We start from the raw sequence: 25,401 nt of genomic DNA, 5'->3' as shown, positions 1-25,401 counted from the left end.
AAGGAAATCTCTGTATTTTGCTGTGTTCAGCTTTCCTTCAACCCTGACCAGTCCCCCAGTCCCTGCAACAGAAAAACACCCCCACAGCATGATGCTACCACCACCATGCTTCACTGTTGGGATGGTATTGCGCAGGTGATGAGCGGTGCCTGGTTTCCTCCAGACATGATGCTTGGAATTGAGGCCAAACAGTTCAGTCTTTGTTTCATCAGACCAGAGAATCTTGTTTCTCACAGTCTGAAAGTCTTTAGGTGCTTTTTTGCTTTCTTTCACTGAGAAGAGGCTTCCATCTGACCACTCTGCCAAAAAGCTCAGGTCGGTGGAGTGTTGCAGTGATGGTTGTCCTTCTGCAAGTTTCTCCCATCTCCACAAATGATCTCTGGAGCTCAACCAGAGTGACCATCGGGTTTTGGTCACCTCTCTTACCAAGGCCCTTCTCCCCCAATTGCTCTGTTTGGCCAGGCAGCCAGCTCTAGGAAGATTCCTGGTTGTTTCAAACTTCTTCCATTTAAGAACTATGGAGGCCACTGTGCTCTTGGGAACCTTCAATGCAGCCAACATTTTTTTGTAGCCTTCCCCAGATCTGTGCCTTGACACAATCCTGTCTTTAGCTCTGCAGTTCCTTTGACCTCATGGCTTGGTTTTTGCTCTGATATGCATTTTCAGCTGTGAGACCTTATACAGACAGGTGTGTGCCTTTCCAAATCTTGTCCAATCAATTGAATTTGCCACAGGTGGACTCCAATCATAGTGTAGAATCATCTCAAAGATGATCCAGAGAAATGGGATGCACCTGAGCTAAATTTTAAGTGTCATAGCAAAGGGTCTGAATACTTATGTCAATGTGATTTATTTTTAATAAATTTGCAAAGTTATCAAAAATCTGTTTTTTGCTTTGTCATTATGGGGTATGTAGTGTAGATTGATGTGAATTTTAAGTATTTTAGCATGAGGCTGCAACATAACAATATGTGAAAAAAATGAAGGGGTCTGAATACTTTCTGAATGCACTGTATCTAAGTAAAAAGTATTTTGACATGCCTTCCTACCTGCATATACTGCCTGCGAAGTCTGCCTTTTTCGCTTTCAGATGCAGTCTCTAAGACGTGAAATTGGTGTCAGACACGGGAAACATCCAAAATAAGCAGTGCTGGGATCCTCTAGGATATAGATAACTGTATGCACTCATAAAAGACTGCACTGGATACTTCACATAGTAAACCAAGAAGACATATTGAGACAGGCAGGTGCAGGTGCTGCTTACGTTGAAAATAAGGGTCAATTCTGTGAAGTAAAATTGATTCTGTTCCTTGTTGTACTTCTGCAGTTGTGCAGCATAGTCGTTCTTACACTCCTCTGCTATATGTGTGCGCATGTGCGCCTGCTGTTTGGCCTACAGTTACACATACAAAGTTTAGTGAAATCAGACACTGGCACCAAACGAGGAACAAGATAATAACGCATTTTGATATAATGAAAATAAGATGGCATGTTTTGAGGATGTGCAGCATGCAAATATGCAACATATTTGGGAAATGTAACAAATGCATGCTCGTACCTTCTCCACATCAGCTTTGGTGGCATTGAGATCCTGATCGGTTTTCTCTGCGTATTGTGCTGCCTTCTCTGCTTCTCTCCATTCCCTCTCGAATCGCTTTTTACTCTACCACAACAACAACATTCACCACAAGTTAAAAGCTATCCCTCTTGGTCAATTACACAATCTTTTTACATGCTGGAATTAAAAATAACATCACACTACATTAGCAACACATTTAACTTCCATTTTATGATGCATTTCTAGGTGATTAATGAAACATGATCTTATTGGTTAATATTACTGATACGTTTCCCCGCAGCAGAAAAGTCGTTTCAGAGGCTGAAAAAGTTATTTAACATTTCAACAAAAGAAAATAATTATGAAAAAAAAATTTTTTTATAGGGATGTACAATATATTAACGGCCATATCAGTTTCTGCCAATACTATATATACTTATATTTGCTATTCTCTTTTTCTCTTTTTTTATTATCTCTGTCTAGTTTTTGTATTGTTTTTGCACTGGAAGCTTCTGTCATCAAGACAAATTCCTTGTATGTGTAAGCATATTTGGCAATAAAGCTCATTCTGATTCTGATATTAGCACTTGTCAATCTGCACTGACAAGTTGATAATTATTGCTAGCAGATTTTTAATTTTTCTTTGCAATTGTTGCAAACATTGAAAATTCTACTTGAAACTTTAGTGTGAACAATGAAAATGGGGCAAAACAGAATAAATGTATAAAATCAGTCATCATATCAGTTTTCTGTCATAACTAGGCCCTCATGGAATCTGTACCTGTATAACAAAAAGATCTGCAGATTTCAACAGAATTTGATCGCACAATTCTCACCAAGTTTTACACATCCTCTATCGCTTGCATGCTGTTTATGAAAATGTTTGTGTAATTTGATTGTGCTTTCAGCTAAGAGTATGGCACTCTCAAAACCGTTTAACATATTTTACCATGTTTAAATCCATTCCACAGTTTCTGTCTGGGCCTGTTTATAACAAATAAATTTACTGCCTATATTTCTATATCAGTGCATCCATAAGACATCCCTAAGCAAATGTAATGAAGTAAATAGGATCAAATTTTACTTTAAAGGTAGACTGTCTAATTAGGGGTGTAAAAAAATATTGTATCGTATTGTATCGTACGATACGATGCTCTCGATTTGATATAATATGTATCGTATGATACATATATAAATACATAAGTGTGATTAAAACCAAGCAATGTAACATTGGGAGCTGCAAAACAGTCTCCTCCCCAGAGAAGCGGCGCTGAACACTCACAGGAAAACAGAGCAACTAGTCTACATAGACGAGTTGAGAGCTCTAAGGCCGATGGCAAATGGCAAGTAGATTGTAGCGTTACAGCTTGTCGAATTTGCCAAACAACAGTGTCATGTCTCGGTGCTGCAAGGCAAAAAACAGCAGCAGCAAGTTGCAATTAACCGCCAGCCTCTCCCAGCTGACACGGAGCGTGATCACCATATCTGCCAACACTCCCGATTTTACCAGGTTTCTCCCGTTTTTCCACCCCTCCTCCCGATTTACAATTTCTCCAGATAAACTCACGATTTTCAGCATCCACACTTTGCTCATGAAAATGTATCAGACCTGTAGGGTTGCTACCCATCACGTAAAATACGGGATCATCCCGAATTTAAATATGGAATGATGACTCCCGTATCAAATCAATACAGGACGCGATTTGTCTCGTAAGTTGGTCAGATGGCGCCACGGCGAAATCGTTCCAGATCGTTAATTTAACACTGATATGAGTTAGTGGCCTTGAGAGGAACTTGACCTCTGGCTTTACGTTATATGTACAAAATACAATATTATGTAGCGGTTTGAGCAAATAAGTCTCATGTTCTCACGGGAGTCTTATGTGGTTGTTTTTTAGAATAAGCTGGTTTTTGATAGTTATGAGCATCTTGCTGTGTGTGTGATCACCAAACCTGCCAACATCGGACTGTGAAAAATAGGGAGAATTTTTTTGGAGCGGGGTGGGGTGGGGGATGGGGGGACATGGTTCGTATGTGCGAGGAACGGCAGCCGGTGGAGTTTCTGGTACCCCCCTAGGGTAAGATGGTGCCCCCATAGGGAGTAGGTTTTTTTGAGTTATTAATAATAAACTGTATATCCTTTTCTGGCCCATGACTTGTAAAAAAATATAACTATTTATTTCTTCCATTATTTATCTTATTGATGTATACATCTGTGTTGCTTTATACACCGATCAGCCACAACATTAAAACCACCTGCATGATATTGTGTAGGTCCCCCTCGTGCCGCCAAAACAGCGCTAACCCACATCTCAGAATAGCATTCCGAGATACTATTCTTCTCACCAAAATTTTACAGAGCAGTTATCTGAGTTATCGTAGACTTTGTCAGTTCGAACCAGTCTAGCCATTCTCTGTTGACCTCTCTCATCAACAAGATGTTTCCATCTGCAGAACTGTCACTCACTAGATGTTTTGGTTTTGGCACCATTCAGAGTAAATTCTAGAGACTGTTGTCAGAATCAGAATCAGAATGAGCTTTATTGCCAAGTATGCTTACACATACAAGGAATTTGTCTTGGTGACAGGAGCTTCCAGTGTACAACAATACAAAAACAATACAAAAACAGCAGCAAGACATAGATAATAATAAAAAATAAAAAATAATTATACACATACGTACAGACACACACATACATACATACATACATACATACACACATACACATGGGTAGTGCAAATCTAATACAATCTGTTATGTACAGTGTAAATACAAATCTGTTATGTACAGTGCAAATGTTTTTATGTTTTTTTTTTTCAGAGGAATGAAATGGCAGAAGAGGTTGGATGTGTTGGATAAATATAAGAAAGACTAAACTGTGTATTGCACATAGTTATTGCTCAATGGGGCAATTTAAGTGTTCATGAGATGGATAGCCTGAGGGAAAAAAACTGTTCCTGTGCCTGACGGTTCTGGTGCTCAGAGCTCTGAAGCGTCGGCCAGAAGGCAACAGTTCAAAAAGGTAATGGGCAGGGTGAGTGGGGTCCAGAGTGATTTTTCCAGCCTTTTTCCTCAGAAACTGACAGACTCAATGACTGCTGTGTAGAACTGTATCAGCAGCGCCTATGGCAGGTTGAATTTCCTCAGCTGGTGAAGGAAGTACAACCTCTGCTGGGCCTTTTTCACAATGGAGTCAATGTATGTCTCCCACTTCAGGTCCTGTGAGATGGTAGTGCCCAGGAACCCGAATGACTCCACTGCTGCCACAGTGCTGTTTAGAATGGTGAGGGGGTTCAGTATTGGGGTGTTCCTCCTAAAGTCCACAATGATCTCCACCGTTTTGAGCGTGTTCACCTCAAGGTTGTTTTGACTGCACCAGACAGCCAGCTGTTTAACCACCCTTCTGTATGCAGACACATCGTCATCTCGGATGAGGCTGATGACAGTGGTGTCATCTGCAAACTTCAGGAGCTTGACAGAGGGGTCCATGGCGATGCAGTCATTGGTGTAGAGGGAGAAGAGTAGTGGGGAGAGCACACATCCCTGGGGGGCACAAGTGCTGATTGTACAGGTGCTGGAAGTCAGTTTACCCTGTCTCACAAGCTGCTGCCTGTCCGTCAGAAAGCTGGTGATCCACTGACAGATAGACATGGGAACAGTGAGTTGGTGTAATTTATTCCGAAGAATAGCTGGGATGATGGTGTTGAAAGCCGAACTGAAGTCCACAAAAAGGATCCTTGCATATGTCCCAGGTCTGTCTAGATGTTGCAGGATATGATGCAATCCCATGTTGACTGCATCATCCACAGACCTGTTTGCTTGATAAGCAAATTGAAGGGGATCTAGAAAGGGTCCAGTGATGTTCTTCAGGTGGGCCAACACCAATCTCTCAAATGATTTCATGACCACAGATGTCAGGGCGACAGGTCTGTAGTCATTAAGTCCTGTGATTTTTGGTTTCTTTGGGATGGGGATGATAGTGGAACGTTTGAAGCAGCATGGGACTTCACACTGCTCCAGTAATCTGTTGAAGATCTGTGTGAAGATGGGTGCCAGCTGGTTAACACAGGATCTAAGACATGCAGGTGAAACGCCATCTGGGCCCTGTGCTTTCCTTATCCTTTGTTGTCGAAAGACATGGCTCACATCATCTTCACAGATCTTAAGTGCAGGTTGAGTAGCAGGAGGGGGGAGGAGGGGGGTTGCAGGAGGTGTTGGTGTTTGTGTGAAGTGAAGGTCAGAATCCGAGTGTGTGAAAATCAGAGATCAGCAGTTACAGAAATACTCAAACCATCCCATCTGGCACCAACAATCATCCATGCGATTATCTAATCATCCATTCGTGTGGCAGCAATGCAGTGCATAAAATCATGCAGATACGGGTCAGGATCTTCAGTTAATGTTCACATCAACCATCAGAATGGGGACAAAATATGATCTCAGTGATTTGGACCATGGCATGATTGTTGGTGCCAGACGGGACTGGTTTGAGTATTTCTGTATATCATAAAATTTGTGTATTGTTACATGCCAGTGTCTAACACATCTGCACATTGTAAACAGCTGAAATATTTTGGCTGCTGTAACTTTAAGAGAATATTTGATCATGTCTCTGTGTACACTCCTGACCCTCACCTGACCAAACACTATAGTCACAGAACGATAAGTAAATCACTTTAAAATCCGCCAAACATGCCCTCACACAACCCCACACTGACAAGAAACAATGCAGACAATAGAGCACTCTCTCCTCAGTCAGCGATTACACAACAAAGAGACATAACACAAGCCTCTGACAGGGATGTAAACACATCAAATGTGGTCTGATCTGTCTGCTCAATGACATGCGCAAAGACACTGGGACACTTCACCCACAGCAGGGCCTTCATCGCAACCTGTCACTGGGAGAGACTTACATTGTCGAGCTGCTTGTAGGTGCCTTCCAGGGACTGCTGTGCTTTTTTGACTTCAGAAAGATGCTGCATATTTAGAAGAGAGAGAGAGAGAGAGGGAGAGAGAGAAGTGGGGGGAGGGGGAGATTGGTAACATGGTCAATGAGCACATTTATATGTGCTTAAGTCTTTTGGGTTAGGGGTTTGTTCTTATCCCTAAAGTATGAGCAAAAGGAATAATAGTAAAATGTATGTTTGCATTAGCAAGCTCTACAAACAAAACGCTGTCCTATAAATGCAGAGAGATAAACAAAAGAGACAGCTGAGGTTATCAGATGAGAATCTACTGTTCTTCATGAAAATAAACAGCAGTGGGCTCAACCTAAAGCATCCACCGTGTGCCACAAGTCAAAAACAGAATTTCTCCCAAAGAGACTCTAATGTTTCTTCCTAAACATACACAATCAAATGCTCTTCACTGCCTCTCCTTCACACCCACAATCCCTCTATCTGTGTTCTTCCCTCCTTCCTCCCCAGCCCTCTTTCCCACTGCATGCTTTATTTTAAGCCAGGCTCAGTTTCTCAGTCCGACTCTCTCGATATCTCACCATCTTGCGCTCCTGTTTGAGCTCCTGTAGGTACTTGGTGAGCTCAATGCAGATGTTGATCATCATGTTCTCAGCAATTAGTTCCCTCTGGCCCGCGTAGTCATTCATCTCATTCAGGATGTCCAGAAAGGTCTGGTGATTTGAGAACCTACAGAAAATGTGATATGAATGAGATGCTGTATAATGCAAGAGATGACATGTACAAGAGTAACTGACATGACAGTGTCCATTCATGTGACCTGCTATGCTCCATCTTAAATTATTGTAAAGGTGATGTAATTTTTTCGATGATACAATGATTTCTCCTATCTCAGCTTAATATGCAGTGACAATTATATGCAAGCAAAAAGCTCACATTAAAGCCCTAGATATACTTCCATTCTGACACGTACACTCAGCATCTGTGTACAGTCGAACGCGAGCCTGTCAAAGTATACTCCATTTAACTGTGCATGAACACACATGCGGTTGGCGCATGTGCGCTACGATTGCTATGAGACACGTGACTTTCTCTTCAGGAGTTTAGACCCATAAAAATCCCTTCAGACTTGAGTTTTACAAAAGCAGGTATCTCCAGACCTCCTCACAGACGCACATCCACTGTTGTTGTTTTTACTTTCATCTCCTGATGTTTAGCGGCGATTACATGTTCTTAATGCTTCTTTGTGATAGCAACAGCTTAAATGTGAGTGTTGCCACCTTGTGGACCCAATAATTAGTGCAAATAAGTCCAGGCGCAAGCACATTCTGCACGTTCAAAGACACACGATTAGAAAAATGGGGCTGCGTGTGTTCAGTGTTCACTCTGCTGATGATGAAATTTGCATCACACGTCCTGTACGCAGACACTCAGCGTACGCATCTGACCTAAGTATACTTTGGGCTTAACTGAGAGACTCCAAGGAATATTTTTTTACATGGAATATATTTAAAAAAAAATATTTTGTCAGAATAAGTCATGGGCTCCTTCTGAATCTGCTCGACATAGCAGGACATAAGCTGGAAATCGAATGAGCTCACATGGATCCCGCTCAGAGATCCGCTGAAGGAGGCAGGCCACGATCAATTCTGGCCAAATTTCTCAGATTATCCGATAAAGATCTTGTGTTACGCAAGGCGAGGAGTAATGGTAGGCTTTCTTGGAAAAATCACAGCATTTTCTTGTTCGCAGACTTTGCGAATTCGACAAGAGAGAAACGTGATCGATTCAAGGAATGCAAGAAACTTTTACATCAATGCAAGTTTACTGATATTCCGGGCCAAATTAAGAATAGATGCTAAGGAAGGCCGTAAAACATTCACGTGCCCACAGCAAGTGATGTCCTTCATAAAGTCAATGGAGTCATCTTGTGGTACTCACTTTGCAGTCGAGTGGACCGGCTCACTGAACATTTGTTTGACTCTTTGAGGAAACAGAGCACTTGTTTTTTTGTGCTGGTTCCGCCTAGCTGCTGGAGTTTATTTTGTAGAGTGGCACACCTTCAGGACAGTTTTATGGATGAACTTACACGCTCTTTGTACTTATTCCTCCTACTGGCTGGATTTTGTTTTGCAGAGTATTTCTTTCAAAGACACTAGAGTGATTAAGTAATTTGCCTGCACAAATGTTGCAGCCGAGTGTTTTGTTTTAGGGGAAGTTCGGGTTTTGATGGTCGCACCAATGTTGGAAAGTGGTCTTTATTATCTTGTTTTTGCCACATGATCTATTTTTTCTTATATGTCAAAATGTCAAATGTTAATATGAGCAGATTGTCTCTCTCCATGTGGAATGTGAATGGGTTGGGGCACCCCATAAAAAGAAGGAAGGTTACTTATCTTCTTAAGCATAAGAAATATGATATAGTGTTTCTTCAAGAAACGCACCTTTCTCCGCAGGAAGCTGAAACATTTTGAAAGGTATGGGGTGGGCATTTTTTTTTTATAGTGCTGGCTCGAGTAAGAGCAGGGGAGTCATTACGCTGATAAGTAAATATCTCCAATTCAAATGTCTCAAACAGATTAAAGATAAATTATGAAGAGTCATTATTGTTTTAGCTGAAATTCAGGGACAAAGTCTTATTCTGGCTAATATTTATGAACCTAACGTTGATGATCAGGGCTTTTTTATAGATCTTGAAGGGATTTTGCAAGCCAATGGCACCCCTCATGATATAATATTGGAAGGAGACTTTAATCTTTTGAAGGACTCAGTCCTTGATCATAGTGAAGCAAAAGTGTGCAAGCCCCCTATAGCAACATTGATGCTTCACAGGATGTGTAACAATCTTGGTCTTACAGATATTTGGAGACTTTTGAACCCATCTGGTAGGGACTATACATTTTTTTCATCAGTCCATAAGATTTACTCTAGAACAGTTTTTTATTTTTTATATCTAAGTCCCTCATTTCATCTGTTGTTGATTGCTCAATTGGAAACATTTTAGTCTCAAATCACACCCTGGTGTGTTTAGAGGTGTTGCCATATACAGAGAAAAATAAATCATATAGTTGGCGCTTTAATGTACCCTTTTGCAAAATCCTGAATTCCAACAAATGCTAAAGACTGAACTTAATGTCTATATGGAGACCAACTGGTCCTCAGTATCCTCCGTGGACGTGGCTTTGGAGGCACTTAAGGCGGTTCTTAGGGGTCAGATCATACAGTATGCCTCATTCACCAAAAAATCCAAAGCACAAGAACTCATGGAATTGGAAGGGAATATTAAAAGTGCTGAGGCAGAGATGGCCTCAGGGAATTGACCCGACTGAAATACAGATATAATTCTATTTTGTCATGGAAGTTTTGACAATTCAGGGCAAGACTCAATATTTTGAGTCTGGAGACAAAGCAGGGAAGCTTCTGGCTAGATATATAAAACAGAGTGTGTCTTTTTCTGACATTCCCTCAGTGAAATCTGCTGGTGGTGAAATATTTACCTCAGCCATTGATATTAATAATGCTTTTAAAGAATTCTATCTTGATCTCTATAGTTCCATGTCTTCATTTACTGATGAGGATATTAGAAACTTTGTGGAACCATTAGAACTTCCTAAACTGACGACTGAGCAAAGGAATTCTCTTGATTCTGAGATAACCTTGGAAGAGCTTGGCAAGGTAAATAAGGCCTTGCCTACAGGCAAGGCTCCGGGACCAGTTGGCCTTGCCGCTGAGTTTTTTTTAGATCTTATGCTACAAAACTGACTGCACTTTTGCTAGAAGTTTATACGGAAACATTAAAGAATGGAAAGCTTCCACCAACCATGACGCAAGCCCAGATCAGACTGATTCTTAAAAAGGACAAAGATCCAAGCGAGAGTAAGAGTTATCGTCCAATTTCCCTGATCCAGCTAGACATTAAAATATTGTCAAAAATTTTGGCTAACCGATTAAGTTATGACATCACTTATACATATAGATCAGGTGGGATTTATTCGGGGCCGTATCTCTTCTGATAACATTAGGCATTTCATTAATGTCATGTGGGCAGTGGCGAATGATCAGACTCCGGTCGCTGTCATCTCACTTGACACCGAAAAGGCGTTTGATATGGTAGAATGGGATTATCTTTTTAAGATTTTGGAAATGTACAGGTTCGGGAATACTTTTATTGGGTGGATTAAGTTACTTTATAGACACCCGGTAGCGGAGGTTCAAACGAATTGATTAATTTTAGATTCGTTTAATCTGGATAGGGACACCTGGCAGGGTTGCCCTCTTTCCCAATTAATGTTCTGTCTTGCTCTGGAACCATTAGCAGCCGCGATAAGAAAGGAGGATGATTTTTCAGGGGTGGTGGCGGGAGGCGGGGCGCATAAGCTTTTGCTTTACGCAGATGATATTTTATTATTTGTCTCCGAACCTACTAGATCTATGCCTTGCCTCCACAGCATTATCAATTCTTTTTCTAAATTAACAGGATACAGAGTGAACTGGTCTAAATCCGAAGCTTTGGCTCTGACAGCGTACTGCCTGGTAATGGCTTTTCACCTGGGCACCTTCCAGTGGCCCAATCAGGGCATTAAATATTTGGGCAAATTTGTGTGATTTAGTTAATTTTGACCCTTTAATAAAAAAGTTTTCGAGCGATGTGGGCAGGTGGTCTTCATTACATTTACCTATGATTGGGAAGGTTAATGTTATTAAAATGAATTGTATTCCAAAATTCAATGCTACAATCTCTCCCTATAGATGTCCCCCTCTCATATTTCAAGCAATTTGATAGCATCGTGAAGCCCTTCATTTGGAATGGTAAACGTCCCAGATTACATTTCAGAAAGTTACATAGGCCGATTGACAAAGGTGGGCTAGGCCTACCCAAGATTTTGTTTTATTATTATGCATTCGGTCTCAGACATTTGGCTCATTGGTCACTCCCACCTGAGAGAGCCCCTCCCTGATTTTATATTGAACAGGACGTTTTTGCCCCAATTTCACCATTACAAAGCCTTTCTAACTAACCAGAGAAGTTAAGTTACACCCCGTTATCTTGAATTTGCACTCGGTATGGACAAAAGTGTCCAGAGTGTTTAATTCGGACATTTATTTAAATGTTGCCTCGAGCATATGGCTGAACCCAAAATTATGTATTGCAAGTCCCCTTTCTGCTGAACAGAGTGGATTGTGAGGTTAATATGCTCGGTGACCTATATGAGAGTGGAGTGTTGAGATCCTTTGAAAATATGGTTCAACATTTTGGGATTCCCAGGTCTCAGTTCTTTAGGTATTTACAGCTGCGCCACCTGCTCTGTTCTATTTTTGGGTGTAGCATACACCCCCCTAAAGCGGCAGATACTCTGGGCGTGGTGATTACTGCTTTTGGAAAAGGTAATGAAGCATCAATTATTACTCCCTGCTAATTCAGAGTCTGAGGACGGAGTTTCGGCTTCTCTCAAGAGATTATGGGAGAAAGATTTAAACTTGGTATTGAAAGAGGGAGTGTGGGCTAGGATTCTAAAAAAATGTCAAGTCTACATCTATAGATGCAAAGAGGTGCTTTATGCAATTTAAGATTTTACATCGATTCTATTGGACCCCCTCTAGATTGTATAGGTTTGGTCTTAAAGACACCCACCTGCTGGTGATGCCAATCAGAAAATGGGAACACAACCCATGTTTTTTGGTGGTGTGTTAAGATTCAAGAATTTTGGTTGAGGGTTCAGAGATTTATGTGTGACGTACTGGGCACTCAAATTTCATTTTGCCCCAGACTCTGTATTTTAGGCGATGGGACGGTCATTAACATATTAAACATTTTTATTGATTCCATTCAATGTTCGGGGGAAGGGTTTAATTTTATATAATTTGATTCCGCATTTTCTGTTATGTTTATTTAAATTTGTTGAATGGAATCAATAAAAACTGTTAATAATTAAAAAAATAAAAAATAAAAAATTGTCACTGCAAGCCTCTTCAAATGAAATACAAATGAAAAAGTAAAAAGTTATTTAAACCATCTTAAAAGAAATGGTGACCTATCATGGCATCACAAAAAAAAGACACTAGGGCAAACGTACGGAATTGCAAAACTAAACAATGTTTTCAAAACAGCTTTCTGAATATGCCCCTCGCCTTAAGTTGATCATAGTTCTGCCCCCCAACTCACGCCATTGGTTGAGTAACATTGTTGGGTAGGGTTTAAGTGGGTCTCTCAAAACAAACACAGGAAATTTTATAGCGCAACGGAGACACCGTGTTTACAGTTTTTGAGAACATTAAGCTATGAATGGCTTATTTAAAGTTGTCTCTGCATATTAAAGGATTAGATCACCCAAAAATTAATGATTTGTACATCTAAGATATGTATGACTTTCTTCTGCTGAACACAAACAAAGATTTTAGAAGAATATTTCAGCCCTGTAGGTCCATACAATGCAAGTGAATGGTGACCAAATCTCCAACGTAGGGCTGCACAATTAATCGAAATAAAATCAAAATTACGATATGACCTTATGCGATTATTAAATCGCAAAGGGCTGCGATTTAATTAAATAAATAAATAGTCTACTGGCTTCAAAGTTTATTTGCGCTGCTCTGTACAGTCTATATTAAGTTACAGCATTATTACAGTGTCTTCAGAGCTGTTCTCTGCTCCACAACTCCATCTCATGCTCGAGTAACAGTAGTGCTCAGAGTTTGGTTCCGTTTGCTTGCGTACGCCAAGCACTTTATTACACTAAACCGGTGCGTCCTGCATGAAGTGGTTTTTATTATCATCTGCGGTAGCAGCAACTCAGTCTCTGCCAGGCACAGGTATCTGTAACAAGGTTATACTTTTATACTTATGTACATGTGATTTTTTTCATTTTTTATTTTTAATAAATTTGCAAAGATTTCAAACAAACTTCCTTCATGTTGTCATTATGGGGTATCGTTTGTAGAATTTTGAGGAAAATAATGAATTTAATCCATTTTGGAATAAGGCTGTAACATAACAAAATGTGGAAAAAGTGAAGCGCTGTGAATACTTTCCGGATGCACTGTAATTAAATGAAAAGGCGACAAACTAACCAAGACTTTCACTTTAAGTTTAATTGCACCAGTGGGTTAGCAGCTCAACTTAAGTTTGACATTAAAGGTGCTAAATGTAAGATTGACAAGCTTTCGAAATGGGTACTGCAGTCCAAATTCGAAATGTTGGAGAGTTGTCTGCCCCGCCCCAGACTCAAAGCTCATGCGGGGTGCCAGAATGTTGACATACAAATTAGCCAACTCAGCATCCGTTTTAAAGGATTTCTGGGCTTTAAGCTGTCTCCATCTTCTAAAGGCATCTCCAATATTTATCCTTGTTTTACTACGCCTCTGGTCATGGTGGTTTTTAGATGGATGGCGAGGCTTTTTATGTCAGGTGGAATCTGTTATCTCTGATCCAGTTTGTTTGCTGGCTTGCATGGCTGCAGCACGCAGTGTTAGCCTGCAAACTTGTTCAAATCTAGCAACCTGGCGGTGTCGAAATACTATTGGTGAGTGGGCAGTGGGTGGGATCACACGGGCCAAAACATACACAGAAATTCCGGCCCGGAATGGAAACTTCAATGTAGAATATATTGGCTGTAGCACTGTTATTGGAGAAACCAGTATTTCAACTTAGCATGTTTCCTAATTATCTAATAACATATTATGGTCATTTTATGATTTAGTACAGTAAAGATAAATCATATAGCACCTTTAAGCCTCTTTCTTTAGGAAAATCTTATATACAGTAGAGAATAGTTTGTATAAGCCTACTTATTTTTAAGGCCTAGAGTAAAGACTAAAATGAAATATTTTGTGTTTATTTCATTATTCAACCAACCAACAGTATATTTGACAGCAAAAACTAGGCAACAACTATGGTATTACCAACAGGGAAATTCAGTTAACAGTGACACTGAGCAGAAAGCTTACATGTAACCAGTTTTGACAGAGCTGCTGATAAAAAGTTAAATAATCAGCATCGGACAATTAGATGAAAAGAAAATTGGAGATCAGTATCGGATGTTAAAATCCTGATCAGAGCTTCCCTAATATTCAAGCTGACTGGGTTTAAAAAACTAATGATGATAATTAGTCTGCTGAGACCCTATCACAAAATGGACAAAAACAGGTAGACGGTGGATGGTTACAATTTGAATATGAACAAGACTGTTTCTTCTTTGTTTCACTGTTTGTATGTTTATTTGTTTGTGGGTGAATAAAAAAATAAATAAATAAAAAAAAGGTCTCAGTTTTGTTCTTTTGAAGAGGACTCAATTGTGAAAACCCCACTAGCCTTTTGGCAGTTGAACATGTGAAAAACAAAACAAAAATTTTTTTTGGTTGTTGTTGTTCTTGTCTATCATAATCGCAGTTCAAATAGCAATCGCAATATTTTTCAAAATAACTGCAATGTTGTTTTGCAGCCCTACTCCAAAGGCTCAGAAAATTATATAAAGTCAGCATAAAAGTAATCCATACGTCTCCTGTGGTCTAATCAATGTCTTATGAAGTGATCCATTTGGTTTTGGGTGAGAATAGACAAAAATATAACTCCTTTTTCACTATACATTTCGACAGCTGTTTCCTTGGCGATCGTGATTTCAAGCTCGATTACACTTTCTATAGAACAATCTAGCACTATGTGTGTGTCAAGCACTTGGAAGTCTAATCAAGCTTGAAATCATGATTGTGCCAAGAGACTGCAATGGCAAGATGTTCTGTGATGTACAATAAATTTTGGTCTGTTCTCACCCAAAACCAACTGGATCACTTCAGAAGACATGGATTAAACCACTGGACTATTATGGATTGCTTTTATGCTGACTTTATCTACTTTTGGAGCTTCAAAGTTTGGGTCACCATTTACTTGCATTGTATAGACCTACAAAGCTGAAATATTCTTCTAAAAATATTTGTTTGTGTTTTGCAGAAGAAAGAAAGTCATACACATCTGGGATGGCATGAGGGTGAGTAAATGATTAGAGAATTTAAATTTTTTGGTGAACTATCCCTTTAAACTGTGATAGAAGAAAGTATTTTAACATTGAAAGTTACATTCTTCAGCTTTTTTTTTCTCTCCACTTTTCTCCTCCATTTGGCATGCCCAATTCCCAATGCGCTCTAAGTCCTTGTGGTGGCATAGTGACTCGCCTCAATCCGGGCGGCGGAAGACAAATCTCAGTTGCCCCTGTGTCTGAGACAGTCAATCCGCGCATCTTATCACGTGGCTTGCTGAGCGCGTTACCACGGAGACCTAGCGCATGTGGAGGCTTCAAGCTATTCTCTGCGGCGTCCACGCACAACTCACCACGCGCCCCACCAAGAGCGAGAACCACATTATAGCGACCATGAGGAGGTTAACCCAACGTGACTCTACCCACCCAAGCAACCGGTCCAATTGGTTGCTTAGGAAGCCTGACTGGAGTCACTCTGCACGTCCTGGATTCAAACTTGTGACTCCAGGTGTAGTAATCAGCGTCTTTACTTGCTGAGCTACCCAGGCCCCCTCTCTTCAGCTTTAATAAATATCCCTGGCCTTGTTGTGGAACATTAACAAGTGCATGTAACTCTATATATTATACAGTATATCACTATCTTTCATTAAAATAGAACTTCAGAAATAAAATGTCTTTTTGTAACCAAGGCCACGTGGGCAGGACAAATAATATTAACCAATAATATAATTTTTCACAATTTACACAATCTAATCAAACACTGATGGATACAATCAAGTTCTGTCCTACATTATTACCCACTGAATATTCTGTTTCACTCAGAAATATGGCACATTACAAAAGTTAAATGTGTTGCAAATGTGGACTCGTGTTGTCTTTAATCCTGTGTCTTGTTTGAATAGTGTCTCATTTCCATAAGTGACTTCATTAGTTTTGCTTTTCAGAGGGATAATATGAATGTCGGCAACTGCCCCAAGGGTACTGCTGATCAGTCACCGTAGCAACAACAGCCATTAGTCACTGTACCACAGTGATCAGATTGAAGTGACTGTGGATTTTACAGCTTTCTTCTATGAGATCACATTGTTCAGGTTGGATAGTTCACTTGTCATCACAAATGTAAAAAATAAATCACACAGCATACAAAATTACCTGCATTCCTGCTCTTCTTTGCTGCCTCGTTTAGGGCTGTATTTCTTGGTTAAATTCCTAGAAGATAGACAAAAAAAGACTTGACTTTTGAAAAACACTGCCTGACGGATCACCTGCTTCAACTGTTTCAAAAGGTTGCATAACATGCCATGCAGGAAAGAGAAAACACCAGTCCTTCTAAAGCAGGTGGCCGTGGTGCTTTTGCATGTGATGTTGCATGCAGAATATTAATTCTTTCCAAAACCACAGACATCAGAGTATTTTAGAAGTGCTACTGGAAAATGTGCATGGATTTCAAGATCAGAATCAGAATCAGCTTTATTGCCAAGTATGCTAACACATACAAGGAATTTATCTTGGTGACAGGAGCTTCCAGTGTACAACAATACAAAAACAATACAAAAACAGCAGCAAGACATAGATAATAATAAAAAATAAAAATAATTATACACATATGTACATACACACAGAGACACACACATACATACATACACACATACACATACATAGTAGTGCAATCAAATACAAATCTGTTATCTGTTATGTACAGTGCAAATACAAATCTGTTAAGTACAGTGCAAATGTTTGTTTTTTTTCCAGAGGAATGAAATGGCAGAAGAGGTTGGATGTGTTGGATAAATATAAGAAAGACTAAACTGTGTATTGCACATAGTTATTGCTCAATGGGGCAATTTAACTGTTCACGAGATGGATAGCCTGAGGGAAAAAACTGTTCCTGTGCCTGACGGTTCTGGTGCTCAGAGCTCTGAAGCGTCGGCCAGAAGGCAACAGTTCAAAAAGGTAATGGGCAGGGTGAGTGGGGTCCAGAGTGATTTTTCCAGCCTTTTTCCTCACTCTGGAAGTGGATAGTTCTTGAAGGGGTGGCAGGGGGCAACCAATAATCCTCTCAGCAGTCCGAATTGTCCTTTGTAGTCTTCTGATGTCTGATTTCATAGCTGAACCAAACCAGACAGTTACTGAAGTGCAGAGGACAGATTCAATGACTGCTGAGTAGAACTGTATCAGCAGCACCTGTGGCAGGTTGAATTTCCTCAGCTGGAGAAGGAAGTACAACCTCTGCTGGGCCTTTTTCACAATGGAGTCAATGTGTGTCTCCCACTTCAGGTCCTGTGCGATGGTAGTGCCCAGGAACCCGAATGACTCCACTGCTGCCACAGTGCTGTTTAGAATGGTGAGGGGGCTCAGTGGTGGGGCGTTTCTCCTAAAGTCCACAATCATCTCCACCGTTTTGAGCGTGTTCAGCTCAAGGTTGTTTTGACTGCACCAGACAGCCAGCTGTTTAACCTCCCTACTGTATGCAGACAGTGGTGTCATCTGCAAACTTCAGGAGCTTGACAGAGGGGTCCTTGGTGATGCAGTCTTTGGTGTAGAGGGAGAAGAGTAGTGGGGAGAGCACACATCCCTGGGGGGCACCAGTGCTGATTGTACAGGTGCTGGAAGTCAGTTTACCCTGTCTCACAAGTGCTGCCTGTCCGTCAGAAAGCTGGTAATCCACTGACAGATAGACATGGGAACAGAGAGTTGGTGTAATTTATTCGGGAGTATAGATCGGATGATGGTGTTGAAAGTAGAACTGAAGTCAACAAAAAGGATCCTTGCATATTTCCCTGGTCTGTCCAGATGTTGCAGGACATGATGCAGCATTTGAAGCAGCATGGGACTTCACACTGCTTCAGTGATCTATTGAAGATCTGTGTGAAGATGGGGACCAGCTGGTTAGCACAGGATCGAAGACACGCTGGTGAGACGCCATCTGGGTCTGAAGCTTTCCTTGTCTTTTGTTTCCGAAAGACCAGGCTCACATCATCTTCACAGATCTTTAGTGCAGGTTGAGCAGCAGGAGGGGGGAGGAGGGGGGTTGCAGGAGGTGTTGGTGTTTGTGTGAAGTGAAGGTCAGAGTGGGTGTGGGGTGTGAGATTGGGCCTTTCAAATCTGCAGTAGAACACATTCAGGTCGTCAGCCAGTTGTTGGTCCACCACAGGGTTGGGGGTAGGAGTCCTGTAATTTGTGAGTTGTTTCATGCCACTCCACACTGATGCAGGGTCATTAGCTGAAAACTTGTTTTTCAACTTCTCAGAGTATCTTCTTTTAGCCACTCTGATTTCCTTGTTCAGTGTGTTCCTGGCCTGATTGTACAAGACTTTATCCCCACCCCTGTAAGCATCCTCTTTGGCCTGACGAAGCTGCCTGAGCTCTGCTGTAAACCACGGTTTGTCATTGTTGAACTTTAAATAAGTCCTAGTAGGAATTCACATATCCTCACAGAAACTGATATATGATGTAACAGTATCTGTGAGCTCATCCAGATTGGTGTCTGCAGCCTCAAAAACACTCCAATCCGTGCAATCGAAGCAGGCTTGTAGTTCCCGCTCTGCTTCATTGGTCCATGTCTTTACAGTCCTTACTACTGGCTTGGTTGATTTTTATTTCTGCCTGTAGGTTGGAAGAAGATGAACCAGACAGTGATCAGAGAGTCCCAAAGCTGCTCTAGGGACAGAGCAATATGCATCCTTTATTGTTGTGTAGCAATGATCCAGTATGTTCCTGTCTCTGGTGGGGCATGTAATGTGCTGTTTGTATTTGGGCAGTTCACGTGTGAGATTTTCTTTGTTAAAATCCCCAAGAATAATAATAACTGAGTCTGGGTACTGTTGTTCCGTGTCTGTGATTTTATCAGTCAGCTGTTGCAGCACGCCATTCAAACACACGTTTGGCGAGATATACACACACTCACCAGAAAAAACTAGGAAAACTCCCGCGGCAAGTAGAATGGCTTACAGTTAATAAAGAGCGCTTCCACATTAGGACAGCACATCCTCTTTAACATTGTTACATCTGTACAACATTCACTGATGTAAAAGCATGTTCCACTGCCTCTCATTTTCCCAGTTAACTCCGCAATGCAATCCGCTCTGAACAGCTAAAAGCCCGGCAGATGTAACGCGCTGTCCGGAATGGCTTCACTCAGCCAGGTTTCTGTGAAGCACAAGGCCTTGTTTGTGCGGGTGAGGAGATGTAGTTCGTCCGTTTTGTTAGGAAGAGAGCGGAGATTCGCAAGATGAATGCTCGGCAGGGCTGTTCAAAAGCCGCGCCGACGGAGTTTGACCAGCGCGCCTGCTCGTTTCCCTCGCCTGCGTCTCTTGAACAGCAAAGCTGCGTCTCCGACTAAAATGTCCAGCAAAACATCTGAATATTCATAAACCGGGAAAAGACTGTCTGGTATAAGCTGTCGAATGTTCAGCAGTTCATCTCTGGTAAAACTGACTGGAAAAAGATTACTAAACACGGGACAAACAAACAAAAAACAATAAAACAATAAGAGAACTCCACACCAAGGCGGCCATCCGCGACGCCATCATGATGCATTGCAATCACTTTATGCTACAATGAATTTTTCCATGAGCTGCTTCTTTTTTTGATAATCCATGTACAATTGTCTGGTTCTATATGTCTAACATGGTTTTACAGCTACTGAAACCTGTAATTTATCTTAAGAGGTCTCTCTTTTTTTTCTATTTAAACCTGGAAATTACCAAACATTTTAGAATTTTGGAAAATGTAAATAGGATTTTGCTTAGGTCCCCTATATGCTCAGAAACTGCACTGGCTTTTTTAATTCATGTCCATTATTTAATTTATATTTCTATCAGGAAGACTCGCAGACTTGAAATTTAAGATGACATTTATTTGATGAATATAAAACAGAAATGTAATGTCTCTCTTTGGCGTAAGCCCCATCTGGCGGTCCGAAGAAGTTGTACTCGGAACCGTCATATCCTGCCGGAGATAGGAGGCGGGGCGAGGAGCCTACCCCCGTGCAGGACAGGACTCAACTGGTGATGGTGGGGTGGTGGAGGTTGCCGTGTTAGCACACAGAAACAGCAATGTGATAGATTGTGGGCAGACTTATAAAGCAATGGCTTTATAAGTCTGTTACCTATATTATAAGGAGTTACCTAGCTAATGGTGTGATGATGTACAGCTGCTAGTCTTTCCGCTAGAACTACGCTGTGCTACAATTCTATCTTCGAATCCTCTGTTATATTTTTATGGTAATAAAATGTGTAAAAAGTCAAAAGAATGTGTATATAATTATGATGTGGTGGTGGCGCAGACAGAGGTCGGATAACATTTTTAACCAATATGCATTGCTTCTAGTCAGACACAGATCGGTCTGCGCAGGCCTGCATAAAGTCAAACACACCTATTGTAACATCAGTTAACTGTGTGAACTACTCCAAAATTAAACTGATGTTTACCTTTCTGCTCTAACATAATACATTCTTTTAGTTTCCAAAACAGAAATACATTTTGTGATTTTGTTGAGAAATAAATGTACAATTTCATAAAGATGGTCTTGATAGCATCCTTAAGCAAGGACTGTGAGAAAGAGACATTGCAAATGGCCTTTCATTTTTGGCTTCATTTAGTGTTTAGTAAAAGTTATTTAATGTGTATACATAAAAATATACATACAAGGTTCTATTATCAGGGCTTTAGTGTGCAAACATTTGTGGGTAAAAATTACTGTGCGAATGTGGAAAATGATATGGGCAAACTGGTGCAAGTCACATATTCTCCAAGATTATTTTATCCATGCATCGTATGTTCCCACTGATCAGTGATCATGTCACATTGCATCTGGACTCGTTTCGTTTATTTGAGCATCTGCGGTTTACAACATATAAATCCTGTACTTTTTTCTCTGGTCTTTTACTCTAAATATATATGGAGACCTTCCGACCTGTATGATGTTTTGACCGTATGGTGGAAATTAAATAATCATATTTTCATTAGTTATGAAAATGGAACACTTCTAATTTGTCAGCAGATTAAAAAAGCAGCTGTTAAGAGTTGGTTATTTTGCCTAAATGTTGTAAAGATTCTAAGCTTAAAAAACAAAACTTGTGTTTTGGTCAAGCAAGATTTTATTTATTAATTTGATAATTTTTTTCAGAACAGGCGTCTAAGTACGCCACATTACTTATTTATAATTTTTTAAGCAACTCAAAAGCAAGCATACAGTCTATGCCTGATTTATTGTCTCTCTGCATTGCAGGCAACATGAATAATAAATAATATGTACCTAAATACTGCATACTTTGATAAACTAATTTTTAATGCTTCAATAATTTAATAAATACTTTTGAGGCATTTATCCATGCAAAGGTATTGCCTTTATTTATGAGATGTACAGTTATTTAAACAATTAAGGCATTTTCTCTCAATACAATAGTATTTTTGGCTGTGTACTCACAAAAGGACACAGACACACCAACACAGACCTATAAATGCAAACCATGCGTTGGCTACTACTAGGTTCGATGCAGAAGTATAAACCAGCCTTTAGGGGTAACGTAATAGTGTAATTACAGATGTAACTAAATGTGAGTACAATGAAACAACACGTATGTACTTAAGTTCATTGTATCAAATGCTTAAATACTATCTCACAAGCAAGAGTGCTTTACGTACTGAATACAATTTTTATCAATGTTTTCATTTATTCTGTGATGCTCTGTTGTGCAGCACTTTATTTGACTAAAAATAAGACCAATGCTGTGTTTTATATAATGCTTGATCTTAACAGAAGAAAAAAATGCAATGGTATGTTGAAAAGAAATAGATTTATTTCAGTTTAACTCAAGTTTTATTAATTAATTTGATTAAACACCACTTTTAAACTTTAAAACATGGAATTCAGAAAAAAAATGGACAACACAGGATTTGGGAAAAAATAAAACAGATTTCAGTAGGGCCATACTTGGAAAAAACTTGAAGCAATGTTTACTTAATTGAAAAACACTTGAAGGAAACATGCAGTTGTTTTAATTTATTATTTACATTTATATTTCACTTTTTCAATAGGCTACAAAAGTGTGTTCATTAGCATATTATCCATATTTGCTGTGGTATCGAAACTGGTATCGAGAATCGTGAAATGTTCAATACTCCAAAATAAATTTTGCCTAGGGCCTTTTAATGTCTAGAACATGGAGCATGTAAGCTCTTCTGTATAAAAGGTCAAATTTCCTTGCTTACACTGAAACACACAAGATGCTCTTTGGAAGATTCTCAAATCATGCTGGATAACATGGATTATCAGCGAAGGATCTGAAGATCTAATTTGAGTTTTAAAGGCAACCTGAGGGGGGGGCTGGGTAGCTCAGCAAGTAAAGACACCGACTACCACACCTGGAGTTGCAAGTTCGAATCCAGGGCATGCTGAGTGAATCCAGTCGGCTCCCTAAGCAACCAACTGACCCGGTTGCTAGGGTGGGTAACCTGAGAGTGTGCAGCTTCAAGAGAGCAAACATACAACTGTTGCTGGGTTTCCATCCAAAATGTTTAGCATTTTTAAGCGCATTTCTAAAAATTAAACTTAAGAAACTACAAATTGTTGTGCATTTCCATCCACTACGTAATGCGCATTATCATGAGGGAGCCGCCTCGTCATGACCTCTCCCTGCTTTGGGGACAGTTTTATTTGCAAGATTGGAGCAAGTCTCATTTTATTAAATGCATCCACGAGACACCGCAGAATAAGTGTAATATCTGATATAATGAGGGCTGAAATAGCTGCGATGCCCACACACTGCCAGTCTCCACATACCTGGAAGCGCCCACTCTCAAAACTGTTCTGGCAGACTGAGGACCCACTTTATCGATCAGCTGTGGGTTAAACACCTTGTGTTGTACTTCAGTGATGTAGTTTCTTTATTTCTTTCATTTTATTTTTTTATATATTTACTCATTTCTTTATATTCATTTTATACATTACATTTTACTTATTACTTTTCTTTTTATATTTTTCTTGATCTTGCGATGCACTATTATTTCTGTTTTATCTTATGTTGTGTGCTGTATTGTCTTCACAAATTAGAGATAAAGAGCAGTCTCCATTTCAAGGTCTTCAATGTCAATGCCCAAAGATGTTGGGAAGCTGTAATTTTCCCACTGTCTTTGCTTGGTATAATAACACTTGTTGAGTTTGTGCTGGTCAGATGAAGTCAGATTAAGCACTGAGACAGATGCAACTAAGATTATTCAATAAACTCTACTCATTTTTACCATCACTTCGTTTCCTGTCTCCTGCTCTTCCTCTGCTGTGTGTGCCTGACTCTTGGGCTGGTAAAAGAGTTAACATAATAAGCTGTTGATGTTGACTGGGTTTTTGATATCAGAGAGAACTCTGATATTTGGATATCTACTGATGGAGAGAGAGGTCTAGTGGGATACGGGATCTAACAACAGGTTCTGCACAAATATAAATCCAAGCTAGCTCGTTGGTGTGTCTGCATCATTATAGCAAAAGGGGGCCATACCAAATACAAAGTCATTCTTAAATTATTATTTTCAATTCCCATTTTCACTTGAATTGTTATGCTGATAATAGAATTTGTTATGAAAAGAAAAAAAAAACTGTATTAAACTAGAAAAATACAAAACAGAAGCAGTGGAACATCACTGTATCATGATTTTTGGACAAAGTAACAATCAAATTTTTGTTTCTCATTATCTTAAAAAACAATTGGACCTAAAGATGTATGTTTAAATGCTAGTTTTGTAGAGATATTGTGCCCATGTATGAAAAAGGGCAGCTACTTTAAAGATGCTAAACTATAAGACTTTTGTCACAATATAAATGGAAGTATGGAAATTGGCATAGTTTGAATGTCAACATAATGAAGTAAATAAAATGTGACAAAAAAAAAATTATAAAACTAAAATTAAAATCTAACAAACTTTAACATTTTAGTTCCCCTTCTTTCCTATATTTGCACACGAGAAGTAGAGTTAGATGCAAATGTTTTGCTGCTTTCCACACTTTCACTGTATTATCCACATCCCCTCTGTCATATGCTTGTCTGCTCCCACTTCCTCTCTCCACTCTCTCTCTCTGGCGACTGGAACATAGCACATTGTGGCAGATTTGCCAAACAAAGACAATTAAGTGAGCTTCAAGGCCTAGTCAATAATGAGCCAAAGAAAAGGGGGGCAGGTGAGGATATGCTTATCCACTGGGTCAAGGTCAACAGGTGCCAACATGTTCGGTTCTGCCCCAAACGGTCATGGAACCCATATATTTCACAATCAGCCACAGCTCTGCACAGATACACAAACTGCAGGCCTGTACATGTGCACGCATACACACATTCAGTTCACACTTATGCAAAAGCACACAAACTAACAGGAAAGACTACATTGAAATCACTTACCTTAGTTGCTTTGCATAATTTTGTTCAATCTCTGTGCGCTCCTTTACAAACTTCACATATTTCTCCACCAGGTCCAGCCCAGATTGTGTGTGTTTATCAATGATGTCATATTGGTCCTGTAAGATGGAGACCAGGTTAACAAAAAACCAAGGCACAAGTCCATCTTGCCCTCAACTTAACAAGCCTTCATTTATTATTTTCATTTCTAAAATCAACTAGGTTGTCTTTTTCCAAACATCTCAATGACCACGTTAACATGCACTTAAGAAAATGGTTTATTCCAGGGTTTTTGCAGAAAGCGGCATTCTGAAATGTCATGCAAGCGAAAACGTCAATTTTCTTACGCCATTTAAGGGTTTAAGAGAAAGCGGTTTAACACACCTAGGTTTCTCCTGGAGAACGCAGCTAATGTGGTCATTTGAACACATAAGCGGAGTTCTAACAGGTTTTTGAGTAGTTCGCATGTGCGTGAACAATCCAGAAAACAAACGTAATAGGATGGAGCCCAACAACAAGTCAACAAGTGGAAAGAATTCAACATTTCTGGGAATAAAGTGGGAAA

The 25,401-nt window shown here is 40.0% G+C and overlaps 1 protein-coding gene across 2 annotated transcripts in view; it reads right to left on the bottom strand.

Moving 5' to 3' along the window:
* The window catches only part of LOC127452100 (cdc42-interacting protein 4 homolog), a 71,198-nt gene that overhangs the window by 20,892 nt on the left and 24,905 nt on the right, over positions 1 to 25,401 (bottom strand). For both annotated transcript variants that reach the window (XM_051717301.1, XM_051717302.1), the window contains exons 2-7: positions 24,840 to 24,955; positions 16,600 to 16,656; positions 7,060 to 7,207; positions 6,476 to 6,538; positions 1,559 to 1,663; positions 1,265 to 1,393 (exon numbers count right to left, since the gene is read on the bottom strand). In XM_051717301.1, coding sequence (XP_051573261.1) covers positions 1,265 to 1,393; positions 1,559 to 1,663; positions 6,476 to 6,538; positions 7,060 to 7,207; positions 16,600 to 16,656; positions 24,840 to 24,955 — 618 coding nt within the window. The remainder of the gene's footprint in view (positions 1 to 1,264; positions 1,394 to 1,558; positions 1,664 to 6,475; positions 6,539 to 7,059; positions 7,208 to 16,599; positions 16,657 to 24,839; positions 24,956 to 25,401) is intronic.

Source organism: Myxocyprinus asiaticus, chromosome 14 (assembly GCF_019703515.2).
Source record: "Myxocyprinus asiaticus isolate MX2 ecotype Aquarium Trade chromosome 14, UBuf_Myxa_2, whole genome shotgun sequence".
Classification (NCBI taxonomy): domain Eukaryota; kingdom Metazoa; phylum Chordata; class Actinopteri; order Cypriniformes; family Catostomidae; genus Myxocyprinus; species Myxocyprinus asiaticus.
Note: the sequence above shows the minus strand (reverse complement) of the source record. Positions and strands in the feature narration are given on the sequence as shown.